The sequence below is a fragment of the Argiope bruennichi genome, chromosome 11 (genome assembly GCF_947563725.1).
Source record: "Argiope bruennichi chromosome 11, qqArgBrue1.1, whole genome shotgun sequence".
Taxonomy (NCBI): Eukaryota; Metazoa; Arthropoda; class Arachnida; order Araneae; family Araneidae; genus Argiope; species Argiope bruennichi.
The window spans coordinates 5,484,717-5,508,366 of NC_079161.1; the positions used below are offsets into that span (position 1 = coordinate 5,484,717).

Here is a 23,650-nt window from a genome sequence, read left to right on the forward strand (position 1 = left end):
GATTTTTTAAAATCATTTTATAAGTAGTATCACAATCTCATGGAATTTTGGTTTGGGGGGGAAGGGGGGAGAAATTTATGATTTGTCATCGTTAACATAAATGTAATTTTCATCTTTAAAGAAATTTTGCAAAGGATGAAATAAAAGAGAATCTGTTGGAGAATAGTCAGGACTACGTACTGATTATGACAATACGAAATCAAAGATATTGTGTGTCCTCGGCATTTCCATGATGAAACACAGTGTTTAATTTTACCTGGTTTTCTTTTTCAAGGCATTGAGCTACATACAATACATTTTCTAGCTCGATTCCTGCTTGTGATTGTGATTTTTTTCTAATTACATGATGCATTTTTCATCACTTCAATTATATTATACATGGAAAACATCTGATTAAATGGAAAGCGTCATTCAAAGATAGGAATCAAATGGCTTCAGCCAATTTTAATTGTATCGTTCAGTTTAATGAATGGGTGAATGCAGTCATCTGAATTGATAACCATCTGGTTGAGTCATCTGAGTTTTCAATAAAGAAATTGTTTATGATATATACAGTCTGAAATTGGGTCAGTGGCTCGTTTTGGGCTTCATAATATCGTGAAAGAAACTGAGAATTCATTTATCATGTTTTCCTATCGACCGAATTTTGTCATAAAATCATATATCAAATTTTTCTCGTTTCGTTTTTGAATGACATCATTCACTCGCAAATAGATCAGCTTTTGACCAAAACCTAATTATCATCTATAATTTTGATAACGAAATGTCATTCTATAAACGAGCTCTACGTTTCTGCGTACACATGAACGAGCAAACAGCCTTAACAAACCTTGTCATTAGTCGATACTGTTCAAAATACGAAATAAATCTCCGATTTGTATAAACGTATCAAGGTTCATTCTTCTAGCTCAAAGCGGTTTTGATTGAGCGTGTTCTCAGATTTATAGACACAGTTTTCCAATGGATTTTCCAAACTTGGCGCAAATTTAAATTTGAAGATAATTTTTTCAATTAATATTTTATCTTGGTATGTTTCGTATATCAGAAAATAAAATGAAATTCATCACATACAAAAATAACGGGATATCCCTTCAAATTCATAGTACAGAAAGTAGAAAAAAAAAGGGGGGGGATCTTCAAAATATTTCTGCTCGAAAATGGCGTTTGTATAGAACAGCTTATATCAGTATTTTACTATCCAGACTGTGGAACTGAGTATCGGGTGGGTTGGGCGTTTCCCTTGGTTAAGAGCCATGTGGGTAGTTGTTAGTAGATAATTTTCGGGTTCCACCATTTCACCAACGATGTGCTTCGTGCACGGTATGGGGGTGGAAACACCGTACCTTAATGTGGAACTGAGTATCCTTGTACCAACTTCTTGGACTCGATTTTTCCCTCTTTGTGAGAAGTCTCCCTTCATTGAACAGATCTTTTTTAAATGATTGATTGAGAATTGCATAGATGAATTTTCTTAAATAACCGCTTTTGTCAAGAAATCGTCTCAGAATTCATCTCCAGAAATGAATCAGATCCCTGATAATTGCACATCAGAGTTTAAATACTAGACTTGAAAATTCAGCTGTGGCGAGTAGGCGGTTAATTATTATTTGCTGTTTATATTTTTCTTCAAGAGATGAGCGCTGTTTTCTATCCTCTGAAAAAAAGGGGAGTCAGTTGCATGTGTGGCAAAAAGAAAAAGAAAAAGTTCAATTGCAGGGTTTTATTCTCTTCACTGAAAACCTTGGAACGAAATTCTGTCACGACTTTTTTCACCTGCTATCGTGAAGTCATGTTGACGTCAGTATTATTATAACCAATGGATAAACTCTCTCTCAGGTTCTCCAGCTTACAGCAAGGTTCCGACTGTCCTTGAAAGGGGGCTACCCTGACGAGCCTGTTTTGCATGCAATCGGAAAATGGGCACACATAAATAAAAAAATAATTTTGACTCAAACGGCAATTACGAAGCACTATTGTTTCAGAAATTTTATTTTTAGTTCTGACTTATTGATATCAAACGATTCGATAAACAGCAGTTTCTGTAATTACAAGTTTTCTGATTTACCTTTTTGTAAGAAAATCGATCAACTATTTATGCGTGTGTTGGAACACACCTCTTTTTTTAAATTAATGATATAAATTTTTTATGAGGATTTTAGCCCCTTAAGATCATATATAACCATCTTCCATAACTTTAAGCATTTTGGGTTAATAACTGGTAATTTGATTTGTTCTTGGGCGCAAATAGATTTCGACCACCAGAATTTTAGAATAATGACAGCATAGTTGATATTCAAAATATAACTCATCTAAGACAAAATTGCGAAGTCCTGCAACTCAACTTGTATCCAGTTGCTGATACGGAACTGTTCTATTTAACAAATAAAGGGATAGTCTTTCCAAAACATTCTCGCATCATTTCTATTATATATGAATTTATGTTTTAGACGCGTTTTTTCTCAAGCTATTCAAACCAAAATTTGACACAGAGCTGTAATTGAAATCACAAAATCGCATATCAAATTTGATATATTAAAATCATTATATTTTCTGAATGATCGAGTTTATATGTTTCTACAATTACAGACCGACAGACAATCAACTCGCTGTTGGATATGGCTCCAAATTTGACAGGTGTCTACATTATAGATGCTAAATCCGTTTACCGAATTTTATCGATCTCTTTTTGTAGTATCATACTAACTTATATTCGACAGCTGCACAGACGGATTTCCTCTGAATAGATTTTGCAGAAAATCTGATAGATATCTGAGAATTTGGTGTAAGGACCTAAACCAAATTTCCTTCTATTAGCTTAAAGAGTTTATGGGTTATATTTGTGACAGACATACAGATGGATGGACGGAACTCGGGAAGATCTAAAACGTGGAGATTCTTTAAAATCTGAAGTACAAATTTCTTGACGATTACTATACTTTTTCTACACTACATATATGAGAAAGTAAAAAGGTTGCCGTTCGTATAATAAATATTAAAATCCTTCAATAATAATATAAGAAATGTTCATAAACAACTCAGGGATGAACAAACATTCAATACCGAAGAGGGGAAGAGGAATTTATAATTTGGTCAACATTTCATTTCATATATTTATTCAATATATGAACATTATAGATGCTAAAACATATGCATCTTCGCAGCATAAGGAACAAAAGGGCCTGTTCCTTAATTGGTCCAAACATTTATACGTACCTTAGGTTTTGTCATAAATTTCATTCGCTATTAGTAGCATATTGTAACCTCTCTTTAATCCGACACTTCAGTAATCCAAACCGTCCGTCGTTTTTAAGAAATACCTGTAGAAAACGGGGAAGGAGAAGCAAATAATTGCATGTGAATGCCAGCGACCTTTTTACCATTTAATATATAGATCGTATACTCGAATTTCGAATTGTAATATTTTTTTTGTTATGGTTATATGGCTATGTTCTTCTTCAAAAAACAATCCCATCTGAGAAAGACATTTTCTTTTTTCATTTGAGGGGAAAGGGGAGTCAGTCGACTGTTGTCAAAGTGATGGCACATTGCTATGTGCACACAGAAATATTACCCGATTAGCCGATATCTAATTTTTGTAGTCAATGGATTCCCCGGCACTGCTCCAGGATCGGAAGAGTATTGAGAAGAGATTAATAGCCCAAATCTTCAGTCAAAAAGCTTCGATATCGAACAACTGTTTTGCATAACAGTGACTGTTGTTCCAAAGTGAAAGTTCAGTAGTTGGGATGCATGGCTTAAGTTCACAAGTAGTAAAACTGGTTAGCGAACACATATCTCCAACTATGCTCTTCCGATGCCGAGAGTTTGTTTTACAAGTCATCAGCCGTAAAAATCTGATATGTGAAGTGAATCTGTTTGAATTTTAAGAAAATATCTTACCATGAAAGTCGATTTTATGTTGAATTCTTGTTTCAGTTCCATTGGAACAACGCCGGCAAAGAACGCGGTGCCCCTGCCCACCTGTTCCATGCACATCTACGTGGGACGTCCCAGCGAGCACGTGATAGCCGAACACGCCAGGATCGGCGAGTACCTTACGTTGGTGATCAGTATCGAAGAACAAGGTGAGATACTTTCAATACATTTAGAAGTTACCTGTCATTAAACTGACGTCCCGTTTTGAAGGAACATGGGAGTTTTCATGGAATGTATGGAATTTTCCAATCGATGTATTATTTGATTTCTGATATTTTGTACATTCGTATGTTTCCAATGACTAAAATATCTTAATATTTTAGAAGTTAATTACAGTTAATCAGTTATATAAAACGAAATTTTGATTTCATATGTGTAGCGCCATCTGGTAATAAATTTGAAAAAAATTATTTGTTTTAATTATATTTCTGATGATAAAATATTAAATGTATTAAAGACTGAAAAGCGGAAAACTAATTATCAGACAAATTTTTTGGAAAACGCACTTTCATCGGAGAAATGAGAAGACAACAATTTTTTTTAAAATCAAAAATATTAATCTTAAATCTTTAAATTCCCGTATCACATTAGAATATTTTTAAAAGATGAACTGTCACTATGGACAGCATAAGAAAGTAAAATATAAACATTATTCTTATTAAAATGTTAAAATATATTATTATAATATATTTCTTATTTATATAATATTATATATATAATAATAATTGTTCGTTGTATTATTATATATAATATATTTAAATATATCATCCAATATATGTCTAGAATAATTAACAGTAAAATATTAACCTCAAATCTTTATACTCCAGTATCACATTAGAATATTTTTAAAAATGAACTAACACAATGAACAGCATAAGAAAGAAAATTAAAATATAAACATTATTCTTATTGAAAGTTTAAAATATATTATTATAAAATATATTATTATAATATATTTAATTATATAAAAGATGCATTCATTTGATAAATATTTTTTGTTAACCTTAACAGATGAGACTTTACTCTCTGTAATAATACAGCATCATTCGTTATCATAGCGACGGTCGAAATAAGCAGAAAGGTATGGTAGAGTAAAATATCATAGAATTTGATATTAATGAGCTTAATTTACTTATTAAAGTCAAATATAATGAAGATAGGGGGTTAAAATTCACATTTCGATGTGAGCGTCATTTATTTTTCAAACCTACAGAGCGTTGCAAGAGTAATTTCGTATTTAATTTTCCTCTGTTCACCGCCCTCAGTTGTTTATAAACTCTAACTTTAAAAAGTAAAATAGAAGCAAGATATTGTCCTTAAAGATCGCTTGCAAAGATGGGTATCTCCGCCCATCGCTCGCTACCACCTACAAACCTAGAAAATGGCCGATATTGCATGTAGGTATACACAAAATTTTCGGCATATCCATTCCATAAGAAAGATTTGTATATGGAAGAGGATAGAATGATTGCCATAGTAGTGAAGATTCTTGAAACTGGCGCCTGAGGTTAAAATAACAAGGTCAGATATGAAATTATAATTTTTCATAATTATGTGAAATCATTATTTGAAAAGGTGAAAAATATTCCCGGAAGGCGAGTTAAAAGAGTTATATAAATGAAATTTGCAATTCTAACCTGTTTTTAAGCAGAAGCGCATTACTTGATAAATATATGGAACCTGATCTGATAAATGTCTTCAGCATTCGTATATTCTTTTACAGACTACAAATGTTTGAGGATATTTCTGTGCTAACAAAGTATTCTCATCCTTTTCTTCAGACACGTACGGCCTGAAAGTGACCAACTGCATCGTGAAAGATGGCCTGGGATGGTCTGAGCAGCCCCTCATCAACAATGACGGCTGCCCTATTGACAGCGATGTCATGGGCCCCTTCGAGTACAGCAAGAACTTGACCCTGGCCCAGGTGACCTACCCGGCTCACAAGTTCCCCTTTACCGCGTCCGTTTACTACAAGTGCAATGTCAAGCTCTGCACCAAGAAGAACGGAGGCTGCGACGACGTGGTAAGAACTTCTCGACTCTCAGTTGGGCGGGACAACAGAAAAATACGCCCACCTCCGAAATAAACCCTTTTGGAACTCTTAAAAGTATTCCAGTTTTGGGAATACCTTCTTCCTCTCATCTTTTTCCAAAACTAGATAGATTTTAAATCTATGTAATAGTCTCTGAGCAATCTGGCAGATATCAATCCAATGGAGGTTCATATAGAAAATAATTTTAACTGCATTTATATATTTATTGCACAAAGCACTATAAAATACGCAGAATTGCATAACAAATTATACTACATATAATTAAACATTATAAAATCTGATCAGTAATCTATTGTTTATGTGGAGTCATGTATATTGTCAAACGCATGCAGTTTATTCGTTCTTCTGAAAATAACCGACTATTGAAGGGTCCGGATAGACAAAATGCTAGATTATAAAGATCACTGTGTAAGCAATTTTTAAATAATAAATATCCAGACGAAATAGCAAAACTTTTTAAGTCGAATGAGTTGGTATCGGCATATCACGGCTAAAAATATTTTTAATTAAAAATTTAAATGCAATTTCAAATAAAATGGTTAAAAATTACCGAGCATTTTTAAAGCAAGCTTTTTTTTAAATATAAAGTTTAACAGAGCTCGACTTTTAAATGAATCAACCAACTATTTAAAAAATTGAACTACTTATACATTACTTTGCAAACGAATCTGGAAACACAGAAAATAAGCCTAAGAAAAGTGTACCAAGCTTTTAACAATGCTTATTTCTATACAAATAATGGTAAAAAAATTAAAATAAACTGAACTATATTAAATAATCCGATTCCGGGATTATCTATAGAATAGAACATAAAAAAATTTCATTCTCCTGCACTCTTATTAGGCAGAAGAGCTACTCAATGATGTGTCAGCGATAAACACAACCAGCACTAAGCTGTTTGTTTTTGGAGACAAATTATCGTGATCTGATATAACTTGATATTTAATATGAATACATTTGAGTATACGACTCTAGTAAATCGAATGAAAGTCCAAAATTGAATTGCCCTAGAAATAACGCAAACAAATCTCAAAACCTTAAGGCCCTCCGTATACAGTTTCCTTCTTTGTTTATTTGATAATACGGCCCTGCTCATTACAGCAGTTTTTCCAGCGCGAATTATTTCATGATTCTTGAATAATGTCTGCAACTTAAGGCTGTATTTTGACACAATTTTGTGTTTACAATAATTGAGTAAATTATAAGACATCAGTGCTGGTGTCGTCGAAACATGTTGTTGTTGTTACTTATAGCGATTAGTCAGCGATTTTAAGTCGAGTTTGTGCAGTAGCTTCTGAAGGTAAAGGCCCCTGAGCACCCGAGGGAATAGTCTGGCTTCTAGCTCATATGAAAATGACACTCACACACTCGCTTCCACTACCCTTTTTACAAGGGGGGCTCTTTCACACACCTCACAGATAGAACACAGGGTAAAGAACAACCATGCCCGAACCAGGATCCGAACCAGTCATCTAAACATGTAACTAAATTTTGAACTGTATGCCACAGTAATTTCATATTGTCATCGAACATCTTGCACTGTGCTATTAAGTTAGGTTTAAGTTTCACTCAAACTTCACAAAAAGAAAAAAATAATGATAATAATAACACATTATTTGACTGCTAATAAAACATAATGGCGAAAGTTATTCGAAAACGTTTTTAAAGTTCCCATTAAAAAATCCTAAGCTTTTAAACGCACTAACTGTGGAAATCCTAATATAAAATTTCGAACCTACATTATATTAAATATTTCTTTGGTACACAACGGTCCTTCCAACGCATCGATGAACTAAACTCGCAAAAAAGGAAAGCAATAAAAAAATTAAACTGATTTTAAATATATTGCATTTTTAGAATACTGATAAAATCTGTAACTTCATAGTGCAGATTAGCATGAGTGATTTTAATCTAAACGGGAGATTAGTTATATTATACCAATCCAGAAAAGAATATTTATTTATTTTATTTCACTCATATACGACATATTTCAAAGTTTTTATTTTCTGTCAGAGAATTCAGAAATTTTACGACACCCAACTGTTTTGATTTCCAGTTATCTTATAGTAATATCCAGAAGTTATATAATAGAGTTTTCACAGGCGAAGTAAGACATAAAAGAAAGTATTCGTATTTATTCCCTCAAAAGCCTAAAACGTCAGTTAGTATGAGATTTTCCATTTTCAATGAACTTGTTTCTCCAGTGAAGGGGCTCTTTGTCAGCAAGTTAACTATAAGAACAGGAAACCAGGTATATTTGGCAACGAAGTTTAGCTGAGTATAAATCCATAATTGCAAGAATCTTATGTAGCACGACAGAAACAACGGCGAGGAAGACACCGAAACAGCAAAAAACATCTAAAGTCCAAAACATTTAAAGTGTTTAAAAGATTCGTAGTCTGAAGACATTTGTATGCCATTATCCGTGTAACTGTGTTGTGAAATTGCATGCTATTTACCGTTTGAAAGTTAACTGCTGTAAATTAAAACATTTCGACAGGGCGTCTGCAGTGATCTCTCGGGTTGTACTAATAGCTTCGACCGAAAGGCAAATATGCGCCCACAGGTTACACCAATGGTTTTCGCTGTAAGCATATATGAGTCAATAGCAGTCAAAGGGCTAAACACTTTCTCTAGTGCATCCTTTTCTTTTACTTAATTCTCTGATTAACAGCATATGCATCGGTCACTCTTTGATCGTCCGATCCCACGTTCTGCCGTTTCTGACGGCCTGTTGCATTTATGGATATGGTTATAAATCTGCCTTCGGACCCATTGTAAGACCACCCATACCTGTGGATGTCAATCGGGAGCTTCCTGCAAAATGTTGGGAAAATGAACAGGCATAAGAAAAAAACCCGGAAAATCACAAGAGAGCGAAAAGAGGGGAAAATGTGCATGTCTAAAGACTCGCACGGGCCCGTCGGAACGGGACTTTCGAATGACTTGTTTCTACCTGCCTAACTGATCCTTCAAGTTTGCATGAGAGCCTTTCGAGTACATTCATAGACCGGGGGTAGATATTGTGTCATTGTTTCTGACTATGCTAAACCCATTAATGAGTCAATGTTTTCTTTCCTGTCCGGCAGCCCCCCATCTGCGACCCGACTGGCCACAATGTCCGCAGGCGTCGGCGCAAGAGGCAGAGTGGCGAGTTGCAGGACCGCGGTTCCCTCGAAAAATTGAGGCTTCAGGACGAGGATGTGCGGGACAAGTCTGTCGAAGTCTACGGAGGTCTCTACGTCAATGAAGTGGACGACGACGAGGATTCAGGTGAGTGGGTCCACTTCATTTCTGTCTCTCATGATTTAAAAATTTGGCCTGAATACCTTTCTGTAATTTAATGGGATACAGGGGCACGGATGGGTAGTAGAAAGCTTTAACATTTCAGTTACATTCATTTTTCACAACTTTGTAAACTATCTTTTTTAGTGCCATAAAGTTTCCTATCAAAGCTTAGTGCCTAAAATTTGCCTAGTTTCTAAATAGAAGTATTTTTATTGATTTTAGTTTGGTGCCTATATTAAGTAGTTCTTAGCAGCAAATTTTGACAAATAGAAATGATAAAATATCTCATTATGCATCACTTTCTCGCTTGTAAAGGAAAAACGTCACAGTTAAAATTTTGAAAAAAATATAAAAAAATTGATAAAGCTGTTTAATTATTTGGTTATTTTATAAATTTCAAAGAAACCACATTTTTATAATTTTAATGTAAAAAATGCAAAATATTAATTAGCAATGTTGTTAGAATAATGTTTCAAAATTTAAAATGTACTTGATTTTAATTCGATTTTCGTATTCATGGCCCTTGGCAAAAAATGAAGTAATAAATAAATAAATCGTGCCACTTTACAGAGCTTTTTAGTTGCGCTCCATTCGACCTATTTAATAATCGATCCTCCCACAGTGCGATTTTCCCACTGTTCGAGGAAGAGCTACAAATCACTTTCTGAAAGTTTTACTTTTATTGTATCCATACTATCAAATCTAGTAACCCTGATTGGATCATAAGGAATAAACAATTGCGCAAGAGGAAGTCTACAAAGGAATCCCATACTCGATAAGAAACATTTGGACATACAATGAATGACGAGGGCATTAGAGTGATGAAGAAGCCATGATATGTTTTCCATTGATCAGGTCATTCCCCCGTATATATATATATATATATATATATATATATATATATATATATAATATATTACTAAAATTAACTGGCTAAAATTATGTAATTTGTAATTTTAATATTACCGAAAATTACGTTTTTAATCGAATTCACTTTTATAAACAAGTCAAGGGCATTCCAATGGGAACAGCTTTCTCAAGTGCTTTAGCCAATATTTTCCTACATTACTATGAGAAAAAGTAATTAAATATAATTTAATAAACGGTTGGAGATATATTGATGACTTACTTTTGATAAACTTAAATGATACCAATATTGTGACCAATTGCTATCCAAAAGATTTAATTCTAACAGAAACAAATAAAAATCAACACGAAGCTACCTTTCTGAATTTGAAAATCGAAATTGCTAATGATAAAACAATAGTTGGTATATACGATAAAAGGGAAGAATTCCACTTTAAATAACGAAACTTTGTAATTACCATTCTAATCGAAACTCTAAAATTTTCAAAAATTTAATTTCCTCACAATTCAACAGGATAAAAAGAGTTTGTAATAACAAAATTTCCTATATTGAATCAACAAATAATCTCATTAGAAATTTAATTAATAAGGAATTTTTCAGAAACTACTGCAATATTGATTTTTTAATAAAAAAAAAAAAAAGAGATGATTCGGTATTAATCCTTTGCCAAAAATAAAAATAGACTTTCCGTTGCATATTAACTAACTCAATAGATGGCGCGAAGAACCTCCGATTATTTATCACCTTGAGTGACATCAGCAGAAACAAAATGAACAAGATGGGGCTCTTTTTATAAACATTTTTTTTAAAATTATTTTTTACCTGCTGCTGCTATGTTTTTTCCTTTTTGTTTCAATAACAGGTTATGAGAGTTTTTATAAGTATATATTTATTTATTTTATTGCACTTTTTGCTTAATTAGTGGTGTATTCTTTTTAATTTTTTGTTTTGTTTCATTTCTGTAAAAAATAGTGTATCTCTTAGGCCTTAAATTTCAGGGGATTTTCGGATCACGAGGGGTCAATACTGTTGGACTTAACTCAGACTCCTCACAGAAAAAATCCCTTATTTTGAATCCCTGCCTGAAAGTGACTCTTGAGAAAGTCTTCAGGCCGGATTCTTAATTTATTTGGTTTAACTTTGATTCTTTTTTTCCCCTCTTTTAACTTGGTTTTTATTACTAATTAAAATGAAGAAACGCATCTCTTGACTCAGTTGATTCCTAAATGCTTTTCATTTCTTTAACACCTTTATTTAATGCCGCGGTGATAAGGTCTCGGAATCGGAGGGTTTCAGACTCGAGTCCCGATTCCACCAAAGAACCGTCGTGTAAGCGGATCAGGTGCATGCTAAATCCGTCGGGGCCAAACGTCCTCCCGCTGATGTGGTGTGGAAGTTTGGAGAAGGGAGGTGCCAGCTCCCTTGTCGTCCTCGGCATCTGACTACGGTTCAAAATGATGAGGTCCGTTACAAAATAGCTCTAGTGTTGCTTTAAAACGGGACATTACTAAACTAACACTTTTATTTATAAAAATGTGCCTAAAATGTACATCAAATTATACCGCAGCTCTAACGAGTAGACAGTTATGGGACATTTAGGTTTTTGTCTATTTGGAATCCTGCCCTGAACTGTGCAGTGCTACTACTGTAAATTTTCCTTCCATTAAATTTCTATTATACACTTTACTTGGTGCGTCACTTCATTTACGGCAAACAGGTTTCTGTAACGGGCACTCTTTGCATCTCTAAACCTATTTTCTTGTGCAAAAATGTTTTATTTCTGTGTCTGAAGTCCATTCATTTTTTATTTCGAAAAGTGTGCAATTCTGAATGTTTTCCAGGTCATTGATCTCCTTTCTCTTTGCAGAAAACCCTTCAACCCTCCCTGCACGATCGGACGACGAGTTCTGCGTGTCCACGAGGAAGTTCGCCATCGGGATCGCCATTGCCGGCGTTCTCCTGATGCTGGCGGTCATCCTGCTAGTCGCCTGCATTGTCCACCGTCGCAGGAGGAGGAAGGGCACCTCCACGACGGGCTCCTCCATCTACTCCGGCCCTTACTCCAACCACGCTTACAGCAGAGACTAAAGGAGAATCGGTTCTGCGGCTCTGTACTAACACATTAACTTCAAGAAAGAGCATCGAGTGGACTGCTAAGTCTAGCCAAAAAAAAAAAAAAAAAGTCTGCTTGCCAATCCGATACTCTTGAAGATTGCTTGAAGAATTCCTAACGGACTCGGCTAATAAACTCAAGCAACCATCTTCTTGGATTTTTTTTTTTTTTGAAAGATTTTTGGTGGATTGTTTAACGAATTCTTAAAAAGCTGGAATGATGGTTTCAGGACTCCTGATGGATTAACTGAAGAATTTCTTAAGATCTCGAATGAAATTCAGTTTCCTTGAGGATCTATTCGAAGAAAATTTAGACCGAAGGATCTCTATATTTTTTTAAAGGTCCTCAATGGCTGATTTAAAGAATACTGCAAGGACTGATCTCAAGATTTATTATGATCCTCGATACGTTTTTAAAAAGCCCCCATTAGTCGCACTTATTTTCATTCCTTATGGTCACAGACATCTCATGGATATAAAATCTGCTCTATGATATGCTCTTCAGATTTCACTTATTTTTCATTTATAATTAGCTTTAATTTGAGTATTGAGTATTTCTGTGTAATAAAATTCAATGTAATAATGAGGTAAAAACAGCTAATGTATGCAAATACCATGCACAACTATCAGATATTGCGACTAATGGAGGATTGATATGTTAGCTGCATTGTGATTCGCCTGTGATTCATACCTACTATCCAATTAGATAACCTCCTCCAGCTACAATTAAGAGATAACAAAGAATCTATCTTCGAGTTTCTAATTGGCTGATCTGAATCATACTCGTAAACGATGGCAGAAAACATGTTAGGGACTTCTGTGCTGATCATTTTTTAATGGCCGATGAGTTGTCTTGTATAAATGGTTTCCAAATGGTTTTGGTTTAGAATTCTCGATGAATTTTCAAGAAGATATTGCTGAGAAGCAACTCTCACTGCCGTTACCCGGAGCTTGCTGTTGAAACGCTTAAAATTCATTCAATAACATCATACAGTTTTGCTTGAAAGTGACTTATTTTACCGCTGCAAAGCTTTGTTAGAAATCATACATTTTTGCTTGACTTATTGCAATCCTTATTTATTTATACGTTTAATTTTGTATTTCTTAATAAATGCGAATTCGCTTATTGAGCTTAGTTAAGAAGATATTGTGAATCCAGCAGTGCTGTTTACGTTTCTTAGATAGTTTGTTTTGATTCTTATAGTTTTATCTCTGCCTTTATAAATCACCTATTTAATGTGAACAATGCCAGTTGTGCAGAGGCTTTTATCTCGGTGGACAGATAGTGCTGCCGTGTTGCAATTTGATGATACTTACTGCCATTTTGTTGTGAAACAAAACGTCAATGATGTGTTTCACTGCCATAATGACATTTAAAGCGGTTTTCGTTAAATTATTTACGTTTTATCACGAATTCTCTCGACCACTTGTATACAATTATTTTTCATTATTAATTTATATTAAACAGCTTTTTTTATGAAATATGTCACTGATAATCAATGAAATGTATCTTTCATTTCCAAATGGCTGAATGGCACTAAAGCGCTCTTTTATTCATTCGGTGTCAATTCAATTCAAATGGTTTCTTTTTATAAAATTATTTGTATTTCTTAATTCTAGGAGTTTTGAAAATAATCAATTTTAATTTATTGTATTTTTTTTCTTCTTCTAAGTAAGCTAATTATTGAAAAAAAAAAAGACAATTAGCTCATTTGTAATGAAGCATCTCGCATCCTAGTATTTATTGCCTAGATGTGCGATATATTTTTTTAAAGTAAAATATACCGTTTCCGAAAGAATCTTACTACACATTACTGGGTTGAATCAAATAATGTAGTTCTTTCAAAAGTTGTGTTCTTACTATCGCAAAATTCGAAAAACTGTTGTTGAAGCACTAAGAGGATTTGAGAAGAACGAAAAATACGAATTTTTTTTCCTTTTATTATACTCTGGTAATTAAGAACATTTTCTTAAAAAAAAAAAACTATTTTTTAGCATTTGGATATGTCAAACTTGAAATTTTTTATGACAGGATTTACTTTGAGATATCATCTTTTAAGCAAGAATGTTTCGTTTCCCCCCCCCCCCCCCCTCCTAATAGCTCAAACGAAGATTGGAAAGAAACCAGATATCGACAGTCATCAATACATAAAAGTACAAAATTCGGTAACTGCTAAAAAATTTTTTTTCTCAAGATAATGGCTTGGTTAGTTTTCTAAGTACAATTTATTAATATTTAAAATAGTTAAATTGAGTCAACAAGGTCAGCTAACAAATATTTATGCAAAATATATTGTAATGCTCCTAATTCCTTTAAACATTCAGAAAAATAAATAATATATATATTTTTTTTTACCTCATTGAACTATGGCGGCTATAAAATTAAAAAAATATATAATCAAACAAAAAAAATTTGCATCTTATTATAAAAAATCCATACTATTAGTTCACTGGAAATTTGAAACTCAATTCTAAATTCTTCAGTTATTTACGCAAATATCAATAATACAGAACGAAAAAAAAAAAAAAAAAATAGTAAAAAAAAAGTTAATTATTTTTTAAACTCACTCTTATAGATGTCATAAAAAAGATTATGTTATTAAATATAATGAATTTTAAGTTATAAATATTATGAAATCCTTAAATAGATTTTTCTCATATTATATACCCAGACATCAAAAATATTGAATAAAAATTTAATAAATGAATTTATTGATTGATACAAAGCCATTCAAATGATGATTTGTCATTAAAAAGACCCAAATGTACAAAATGTCAATCCTTTAGTACATACTGAAGGGAATAAAAGAAATCAGTTTTAAAATTTCATCATTTTAAGAATAAAACAAATGATATAAAATAAAAGCGAATAAAAAAAAGCCAAGCTGCTCTACTATCTGAGAACGTTTTGTGACCAAGAAATGAATGTAAAACTGGATCATTTTTTGAAAAGTAAAAGGTACTTTCCCCTTGATTTTTTTTCAGTTGCTCGAGTTTTGAATCTTTAGTTTTTGTATTGCACTGTCTCTCGGTCAGTTGTTTCTGAAAAGCTATCAAATGCAGCAAAATCAAATTCCTGTTTGCTTTGGATAACAGCCGTAAAGGATTTGGACCTTTGCGGACGCACTTCGCTTTTTTTGTACTTTATTTGTTTGCAATCTGTTTCATATCATTTCGCAAGATGCTTTCACTTCAAATTCAAATCGCGGAAATAAGTTTCTTAAAACAAAAGATGAAATTTCTCGACTGCAGAGAGATAAAAAGAGAATAATAAAAAATAATGCGATTAAATATTCTTAAAATCTCTGCTCACAAACCGTGGTTCGTGCATCCTTTTTGGTACTTTATGTTCTTTAGTTGGAACAGTTTTCAACAAAATATTTAAATAATAACCCCCTTTTTAAATGTTGCGCTCATTTTTAATATATCTCTTTCTCAATATATATTAAAAATGACATTAAATAAATCAAATCAAGTTTGCATAAACTGTGGTCATGACTGCGGCCATACCGGCTATAAAGTAATTAAAGCTTTAGATTTAATACTGAAAAAATAATAGAACTTATAGAAGAATTCAGTTTCGTGAAGCGTCGATGCTTCCAAACTGATAGCAGTGAAACAGGCCCATAAGAAATCTCATTCATTGCTATTACTGCCATTTAAAACATAATTTCCTATCTATGTATAAATTTCATTTATGGATATCATTGAATAGTGTCATTTAAAATTAATTATAAACACTATTTAGGATGTATCGATTTTTCAATCGTAAAATACATATTTGATAGTTATTATTCCTTTTTAATGCGTTGCAAAATTCAAACAGTTTCTGAATCCTCGATTTAAATATTCCTTCAATCCTACGAATCATTTTTACCTCTTCAACTTATGCCTAAGTATTCACTTCTGAATCAAAAAGCTTCAGATTTAATTAGGGATGAGTTATCGTTTGGGAACCGTTCTAGATTGAGTGCGGACTGCAAATGGCTGCCGACTGCTGCTGTTTTGAAGGTCGTAAATTTGGTATTCGATTCCACGGAAGAACCGTCATGCATACATGCCTTGAGCACATTAAATTTATTGAGAATTAAATGTCTTTCTTCCCACTGTTTCGAAGCAGGAGAGAGGATTCGGGCACAGATGTCATACTCCTCATCTGACCATTGTCACGAAAAACTTCCGTGTTGATTTAAAATGGGGCGTTAATGCAATTAAATGAACTGAACTTGTGAAATGATACGATTGATAAAGAAAACAGCAATCTTTGCAACGCAGTTGATTTTTTTCTTAATGTTGAAGGGCTTTGCATTGTTGTTGTTGTTTTGTCTGCTGCTAAATATTTTATTTCTGTTGTACACATGATACAATTTGCCCGACAGGCAGCTAAGTCAAACGGTGTTGGGACCAACCCGATAGTGTATTAAAGAGAAAATCTCTTAAACACTGCAATAACAAGAATTTGTGGTGATGAGTTTGGCTCCGAAATAACACGACTGGAGTACTAATCACTCGTACTTGATTAATTTATAACTATTACTCTTTAGAGTAATTTATTTTTACATTCTAATGTAAATGTTGTATTTCTTTTGCTACTTTATTATTATTATTTACTACATATAAAATAAGAAATTCATTTTTATGTTCCATTGTAAATTAACCACTAAATTTTTATCTAATAAATATTGTAATGAATACTACTCTTGCTGTTTTTCATGTCTCTTCAATGAAAATTTTCCTTTTTCAGTGACTTTAGATTTTGATTAGCGTACGAAATAAATTGCTGTTCCATAACCGCAAAAAATTACTAACGTATAAATTTTAGGTAATTTATGTATCCATTAAAATATATGGGGAAGAAAAAGTTTTATTCTTCAAGGCCAGGCGCCACTGCATGGACAGGCACTTTAACATATACTCGGTGGATAAAAAAGAATATTACGAACTAAATAAAAAAACAAAACAACAACAACAAAAAAAAAAAAACACAAGTAATTCAAGACGATTGAAATAGCAAACTCACCACAATACAATCAAAAGATAACTCCCTATAGAACACAGCCAAACACATGTGAAAGAAACACATTCTACCATTTTATATATATTTTTTACAGTGAAAACACGAAATCAGTCAAAACTCAAATTAACTAAGGAAAAGGCGTTTTATGTGACAGCGCTAGGGAGAGCCCGAATGAACTAGGGAAAATGCTTTCTTATTGACAACCCTAGGGAAAACCCGTTTTCTCTAGTTATTTCAGGTGTTGTCCAATCAAAACCATATGAATCTATATTTCTTCCTTGTGAAATTTTAAAATCAAGTGCAGTCGTCTAGCTTTATTCATGATGGAACGTGTTAGTGCTGTTGATTTACTTAATATGAGTGAAGAAAATGCTAATGCTTTTTGCGCCAAAAATTGGAAACATAAATTGCTTGGACAATCACAATTTTTTACATTAAAAAAAACAATAATTTTGAAGCTATTACACATGATGAATACAACACTCTCTTATCTGAAGTTGAAGAAGCAAAATCTGTCGTTAGCAAGACTTCATTTCAGTATCGCAGATTAAAAAGGTTTGACATTTTTGAAATCAGTGGAGTAAAAAAGTTGGTTTCTTCAAATGAGCCCATAAAATATTATTTACCAGTTAAAGAAATTTTTGATGCTATCGAATTTGCACATGTGGGCATAGGACATGGGGACAGAGACAGATGCAAAATAGAAAATTCAAGAAAATTTTCCAAAAAACTACTAAGATGATACAATTTTTTTTTTAATCGATGTATGAAACATGACAACAGAAAAAATAATAAAAAGGAAAAGTTTGATTTCTAAACTTATTATTCACTCAGAAATGAATAGACGCTGCCAAGTGGATTTGATTGATATGCATTCTCGGGCAAATAATGGATTTAGATTTATTATGGTTTACCAAGAACCTGGTAAACCATAATATGGTTATCTTTAACAAAGTTAGTGTTACTGAAACCATTTCAGAGCAAAGGAAAGGAAGAGGTTTCTTTGCAAGTACTTGATACCTTTTTGATATTGGGGTCTCCTTAATACTGCAATCTGAGAATGGAAGAGAGTTTGTAAATTCCGCTATAGAGCAGTTATGTACGTATTGGCTAGAATTGAAGTTTGTTCATGGGAAACATCTACACGACTAGTCGCAGGGTTCGGTTGAGAGGGTCAACCAAGAAGTAAAAAATATGTTGGCTTCATGGATATAGGATAATCAAGCTACAAAGGTCCAATAGTCTTCGTTTTGTCCAATTCATGAAAAACAGAGGTCTACATTCAAGAATAAAGCAGTCACCATACAAATCTATGTTTGGGATTGAATCAAGAGTTGGAATGACAACCACAACCTTGCCAACAGATATTGTAAAAAATATCGAAGACGAGGATGAGCTTCAGAAAAGTTTCCAGGATATGAATGCAGAAGAGCAAGAAACTGAATAAGCACTATCAGGGAAGCATATGCTTGCTAGTGAGTCGACCAACATTTTTCTAATTGGAGAAGAAGCCAAAGAAACTTTAATAAACCAAGCCAAACGAATGAAAAAGATGTCCGATGCAACACATTATGAGTTTGATATTGGAGGAAATGTCGTTGTTCCCATTCCAGATGCTGATAGAGTAAAAGCTGATTTGCGAAATCTCTTCAGTGTAGTGCTTGAAAAAATTAAGATGGCCCGTACAAAATTGGCACGAAAGATAGAGTTCTGAACAAACTGTATTCGTTGTAAGAAATGATATTTGAACTTAATTAATTCAGTATATATTCAATAAATATATGGTTATTACTTATATAAACTTTATAAGTATTAATATGGTAGACTACAGCTAATCAGGGTACAAGTTTTGTATAAAAATTTAGTATATTCAACGATTTTCAGATCTGAACTCGATGTATCGCCGCAAATTTTCTTGACACAAGAACGAGTACCGAATTAGAACATTTCGCTGAGAACAGTGGCAAGAAAAGGAATTGGAGAAGGGTTCACCCGCTGTTCTTGTGAAAAAGATTGCTCTTCAAAAAGATGTTTCTGTATGAAAAATGGTTCTCTTTTCAATTCCAAATGTCACAGCAATTTTCCATATCGAAATAATTAATTTATAATAAAGGTACTGTTTAAAAAAATATTCAAGCAAAGTTTTTCTTCAATGATAGGTTCTTTCCTTAGACACTATATTAGTAAGTATAGTTTAATACAAGAATTTTGGATTAAATTATATTGTCCAACAAATCAGTCTAAACGCGAATAAAACGGGCGCTATCCCTAGCGCTGTCAGTTAAAACGCGTTTTCCCTAGTTAATTCGCATTTTGACTGATTTCGGGTTTAGAAAATATTTCATTGAGGCTATTGTCTGATTAAAATCTGTTTAAAATCAAATGTATACTATCTTTATTATTAACAAAAAAAATTTCTTTGATTACCAATTTTTTCCGCCTGAAAATGAATGATTTTTTTTTATAAAACTGAAGTATTCTGAAATATTCATTAGCAGAAAATAACATGACAGGAATTCAGTGTTTACCAACGTGGTAAAATTTCGTTTAAAATTGTAGAATGAATGCATTTTCTTCACAATAAAAATTTCTGAGTATAATTGAAATATCTTTAGAACAAAGTCATCTACAGAGCTGAGATAACAAATTGCTTAATTTTTCAATCAAATCCATAAAGTATTAAGAGTTTGAAAAAGAATGGTCTTGCCAAATATGAATCTGAATCAAAGTCATATTTCCTAATCTAATCCTCTAAATTAAAAGAAATTTTTAAAAAATGGACGAAAAGTTTTTTATGTTATTAACAATCTGAGATTTACTTAATATATTGACCTTAATAGTTGGTTCAATTTAAACATTATTTTTAGCAAATAAAATTAATTAGAAACTCCGAAAGATTTTGGAAAGAAACTTGATACATGAAGGTATGCCAGATCGAATTATTAGAAAAATTCAGTTTATGTAATGAAACATTTAAAAATAATAATTAATTAATTGATCAATTAGTTGTTTAGATATGTTGCTTAGAAAATAAAAGTACGTCTGTCTATTTATGAACTTAACAATTGGCTGTAATCATAAGTGGTAAATATATTGATTGTATGTGCAATCCTTCAAAAAAATGCAATGAGCTGGATGGATGAAATTCCGTTGCAGTCTTCGCACGAGAATCTTTGATCTCTATCTCTTTTTCTACACCATCTGTCTATGGGAAGTGGATTGTGAACGTGGCCCACAGTCGGACAGAGTTGGAAGGACTCAATGTAGCATCATCGAACAGTGGATCCGTATGAGATTATTCACTGTAGGTAGGAGCATTAGTGAATTCAGTTTAGTTTTATTAACGTCACGTTTTAAAGCAACACTACGGCTATTTTGGGACGGATCTCGTCATTTTGAATCGCGTTCAGATGACGAGGACGACACCTGAGCAGCCTCTCTTCTATATAGCCGGTTTATAGAAAAACCTTCACTCCACATCACCTGGAGGACGTTTGGCCCAGACGGATTTGACGGCACCAGACCCACTTACACGACGGTTCTTCGGTGGAATCGGGTCTCGAGCCTAAAACTCCGGTTCCGAGACCTTATCACCAGGCCACCGTGGCCTCTGGACCATCTGTGAGATAGAGTACTCGGTAGAAAATGCAACAAACCATATAAATGAAATTCGATCCACAAAATGGGAATACGCATCAATTTTTAATGCAAATCGAAACGCATTTTCGTATTTCTTCATACATAGCGCTTTGTTAAATACGAGAGAAAACACTTTTGCTGTACCCCCCAAATTGTGTGTGTGAGAATAATAATAATAATAATAAAAAAGGTTGGCAAAAATTATTTGTGCGCCTTAGCTCCAAATGGTGGCCCTGTACGTACGACGTATTCACTGAAATATTTTCTCTCGGAGTTCTGTTTGTTTCGATTTATTTGTTTTGTTTCCATCGGCTTCAGTGTTTCAAAGTTCAAATGCAATATGAAAAGCAATGGCATACTTACATCCATTTCTCGGCAGGTATCAAAGAAGAAACGCTATTCTCGGCACAATTCCCACAGATAACGAACTCGACCACAACCCCCGATAAATGTATCGGGGGTTGTGATTCGACGCCCAATCCTGCGATCGATGTCGCAACGCCCTGACGTCACCGTGCGAATAAAAAGTCGCTTCGCTCTCGCCGAAGGCGCGTTAACGGTTAACAGATAAATAGGAATAGTGAACGGACATAATTCGAAACTAAGCAACAAATAAATCAACAGGTGTTTGAACTAACAAGTTTGTTCAAAAAAATAAAATGATAATTAAATATATAAATAATGGAGAATCGAATTTCTAGTTGATCAAATTTTAGTTCTGTTTGTTTCGATTTATTTGATTTGTTTACATCAGCTTCTATTTCTTTTGTTCGCATCGGCTTCAATGTTTCAAAGTTCAAATGCATCATGAAAAGCAATGGCATACTTACACCCATTTCTCGGCAGGTATCAAAGAAACGATATTCTCGGCACAATTCCCACAGATAACGAACTCGGCGCCCAACTCTGCGATCGATGACGCCTTGCCCTGACGTCACCGGCCGAATAAAAAGTCGCTTCGCTCTCGCCGGAGAGACGCGTTAGCAGTTAACAGATAAATAGGAAAAGTGAACCGACACAATTCGTAACTAAGCAACAAATAAATCAACAGGTGTTTGAATTAACGAGTTTGTTCAAATAAATAAAAGGATAGCTAAAAATATAAATTCAGAAGAATCGAATTTCTAGATGAAAAATGGAGAAGGAGAAAAATGGAGATAAATAATGGAGAATCGAATTTCTAGTTGATAAAATTTTAAGACTTGAGTAGTTTATCTAAATAATATTCTTTGTCATTTGAATCACCTTGTGATTGTTGTACTTCTGAACAGTGGACAGATGACGAAGATGATATCTGAGCCGGCTCCTCCAAACGGTTCTCCGGTTGTCTGAAACCCTCCGGCTCCGAAGCCGAGACCTTACTATCAAGTTATCGCGGTCCACGTAGCGCACAAAGAGAAATTCGAAATCAAAATTTTTAAGAATTTCGCACTTCAAAACCGAAACCACACACAAAGTCACTCTAAAAGGCTTTCAGGTAATGGATGAAATTGGCACGTACGGAATACGTTACACGAAACTAATCTGTCTGTCCGAAAGAGAACGAATGCGATATTTATGAAAAGTAAAAAGCTAGATAGAAAATTTTAATAAACAAAATAACTGTATAAAATCTGGAACATCGCAGATTCATATAAATGCTTAACTAAATCCGTGGATGCATTGACCGTCTATCGGAAGGTACGAGAGCAAGTCTGTATATTCGCGGTAAAAAAAATAACTAAAAAAATGCAAAAAGTTTGATAAATGCAATTTAATATGCGATCTTGCTACAAAAAGTGTCTTTTTATACTGATAGGGAGACCATCCAAAACGCACCCCTCTCCACATATTCAGTGGCGGATTTTTAAAATATGAGAATTGTTTTGAGACACTCTTTAGATAAAATTCTTCGATGACAGGAAAAAACTAATTTGTGCTTTAAATTTTACATTTATATTTATTTTCCCACATTTGTTATTTTACTTTATATTAACGCAATTCCTATATTGTTATTAACCGTATTTATAATATTTATTTTCTCTCAAACACACAGTGAACATTTTATTATTGACTAAGTACACATAGGGTGTCATTTTTTTAAATGACTCTACTCCATCAATCCTGCAGAAAAATGTGTTTTCACCACTTTCTTATCAATAACAACGACAAAAAGGTATGGCAAATTACAAACATTAATTCGAAAATTTTGATAAAAATCAACGATTTTTGTGTAAAGACGCGGATGGCAAATCTCAAACGTCCAATCCATCGCGCTACAAACATTTCAAAATGTGAAAATCGATTCAAAATGTGCGAAAAATCTCGAGACACAATGTCTGATGTTTTGGCAAGTAGAAATCCTCAGTGCGAGGTTTCTTAGAATTTGAAATGACGAATTGAACCAACGACTGGATTAGAAAAATTGTGTTAAGATGCTGATGTTCAAAAGTTGATGCATTCTGGACGTAACAATAAAGACTCGATCATGGTTTGCGGTTAAATGCTTTCTTTAAATAAGTAAATAAAATCTGCAGCCACACAAATCTAGAAAAAAAAAAAAAAAAATCCAGATTCCCTTTGGTAGGTATATGAGGGAGAACAGCTAATTTTGCAAACTGTAGCAAGTCATTTGAAATTGGAACATTTCAGATAAACCCATAAAAGTTCATGACATCACTTCCGGTTCGCAGACCAATGGAAGAATTTTCTTTTGGAGTTTCAGCATGCAAGTCCTTGTTGATATTCAATATAC

General features: G+C 33.4%; 2 protein-coding genes across 3 annotated transcripts in view; one reads left to right on the forward strand and one right to left on the reverse strand.

Moving 5' to 3' along the window:
* LOC129956903 (cuticlin-4-like) overlaps positions 1-16,957 on the forward strand; it is a 59,394-nt gene extending 42,437 nt beyond the window's left edge. For both annotated transcript variants that reach the window (XM_056068917.1, XM_056068918.1), the window contains exons 6-9: positions 3,937-4,085; positions 5,718-5,962; positions 9,082-9,265; positions 12,016-16,957. In XM_056068917.1, coding sequence (XP_055924892.1) covers positions 3,937-4,085; positions 5,718-5,962; positions 9,082-9,265; positions 12,016-12,236 — 799 coding nt within the window. In that variant the 3' untranslated portion in view covers positions 12,237-16,957. The remainder of the gene's footprint in view (positions 1-3,936; positions 4,086-5,717; positions 5,963-9,081; positions 9,266-12,015) is intronic.
* The window catches only part of LOC129956904 (uncharacterized), a 90,342-nt gene extending 68,974 nt beyond the window's left edge, over positions 1-21,368 (reverse strand). Inside the window, exon 1 of the mRNA XM_056068920.1 lies at positions 21,280-21,368. Within this exon, the coding sequence (XP_055924895.1) occupies positions 21,280-21,285 (6 nt within the window). The 5' untranslated portion in view covers positions 21,286-21,368. The remainder of the gene's footprint in view (positions 1-21,279) is intronic.
* Between the last annotated feature and the right edge of the window lie 2,282 nt (positions 21,369-23,650).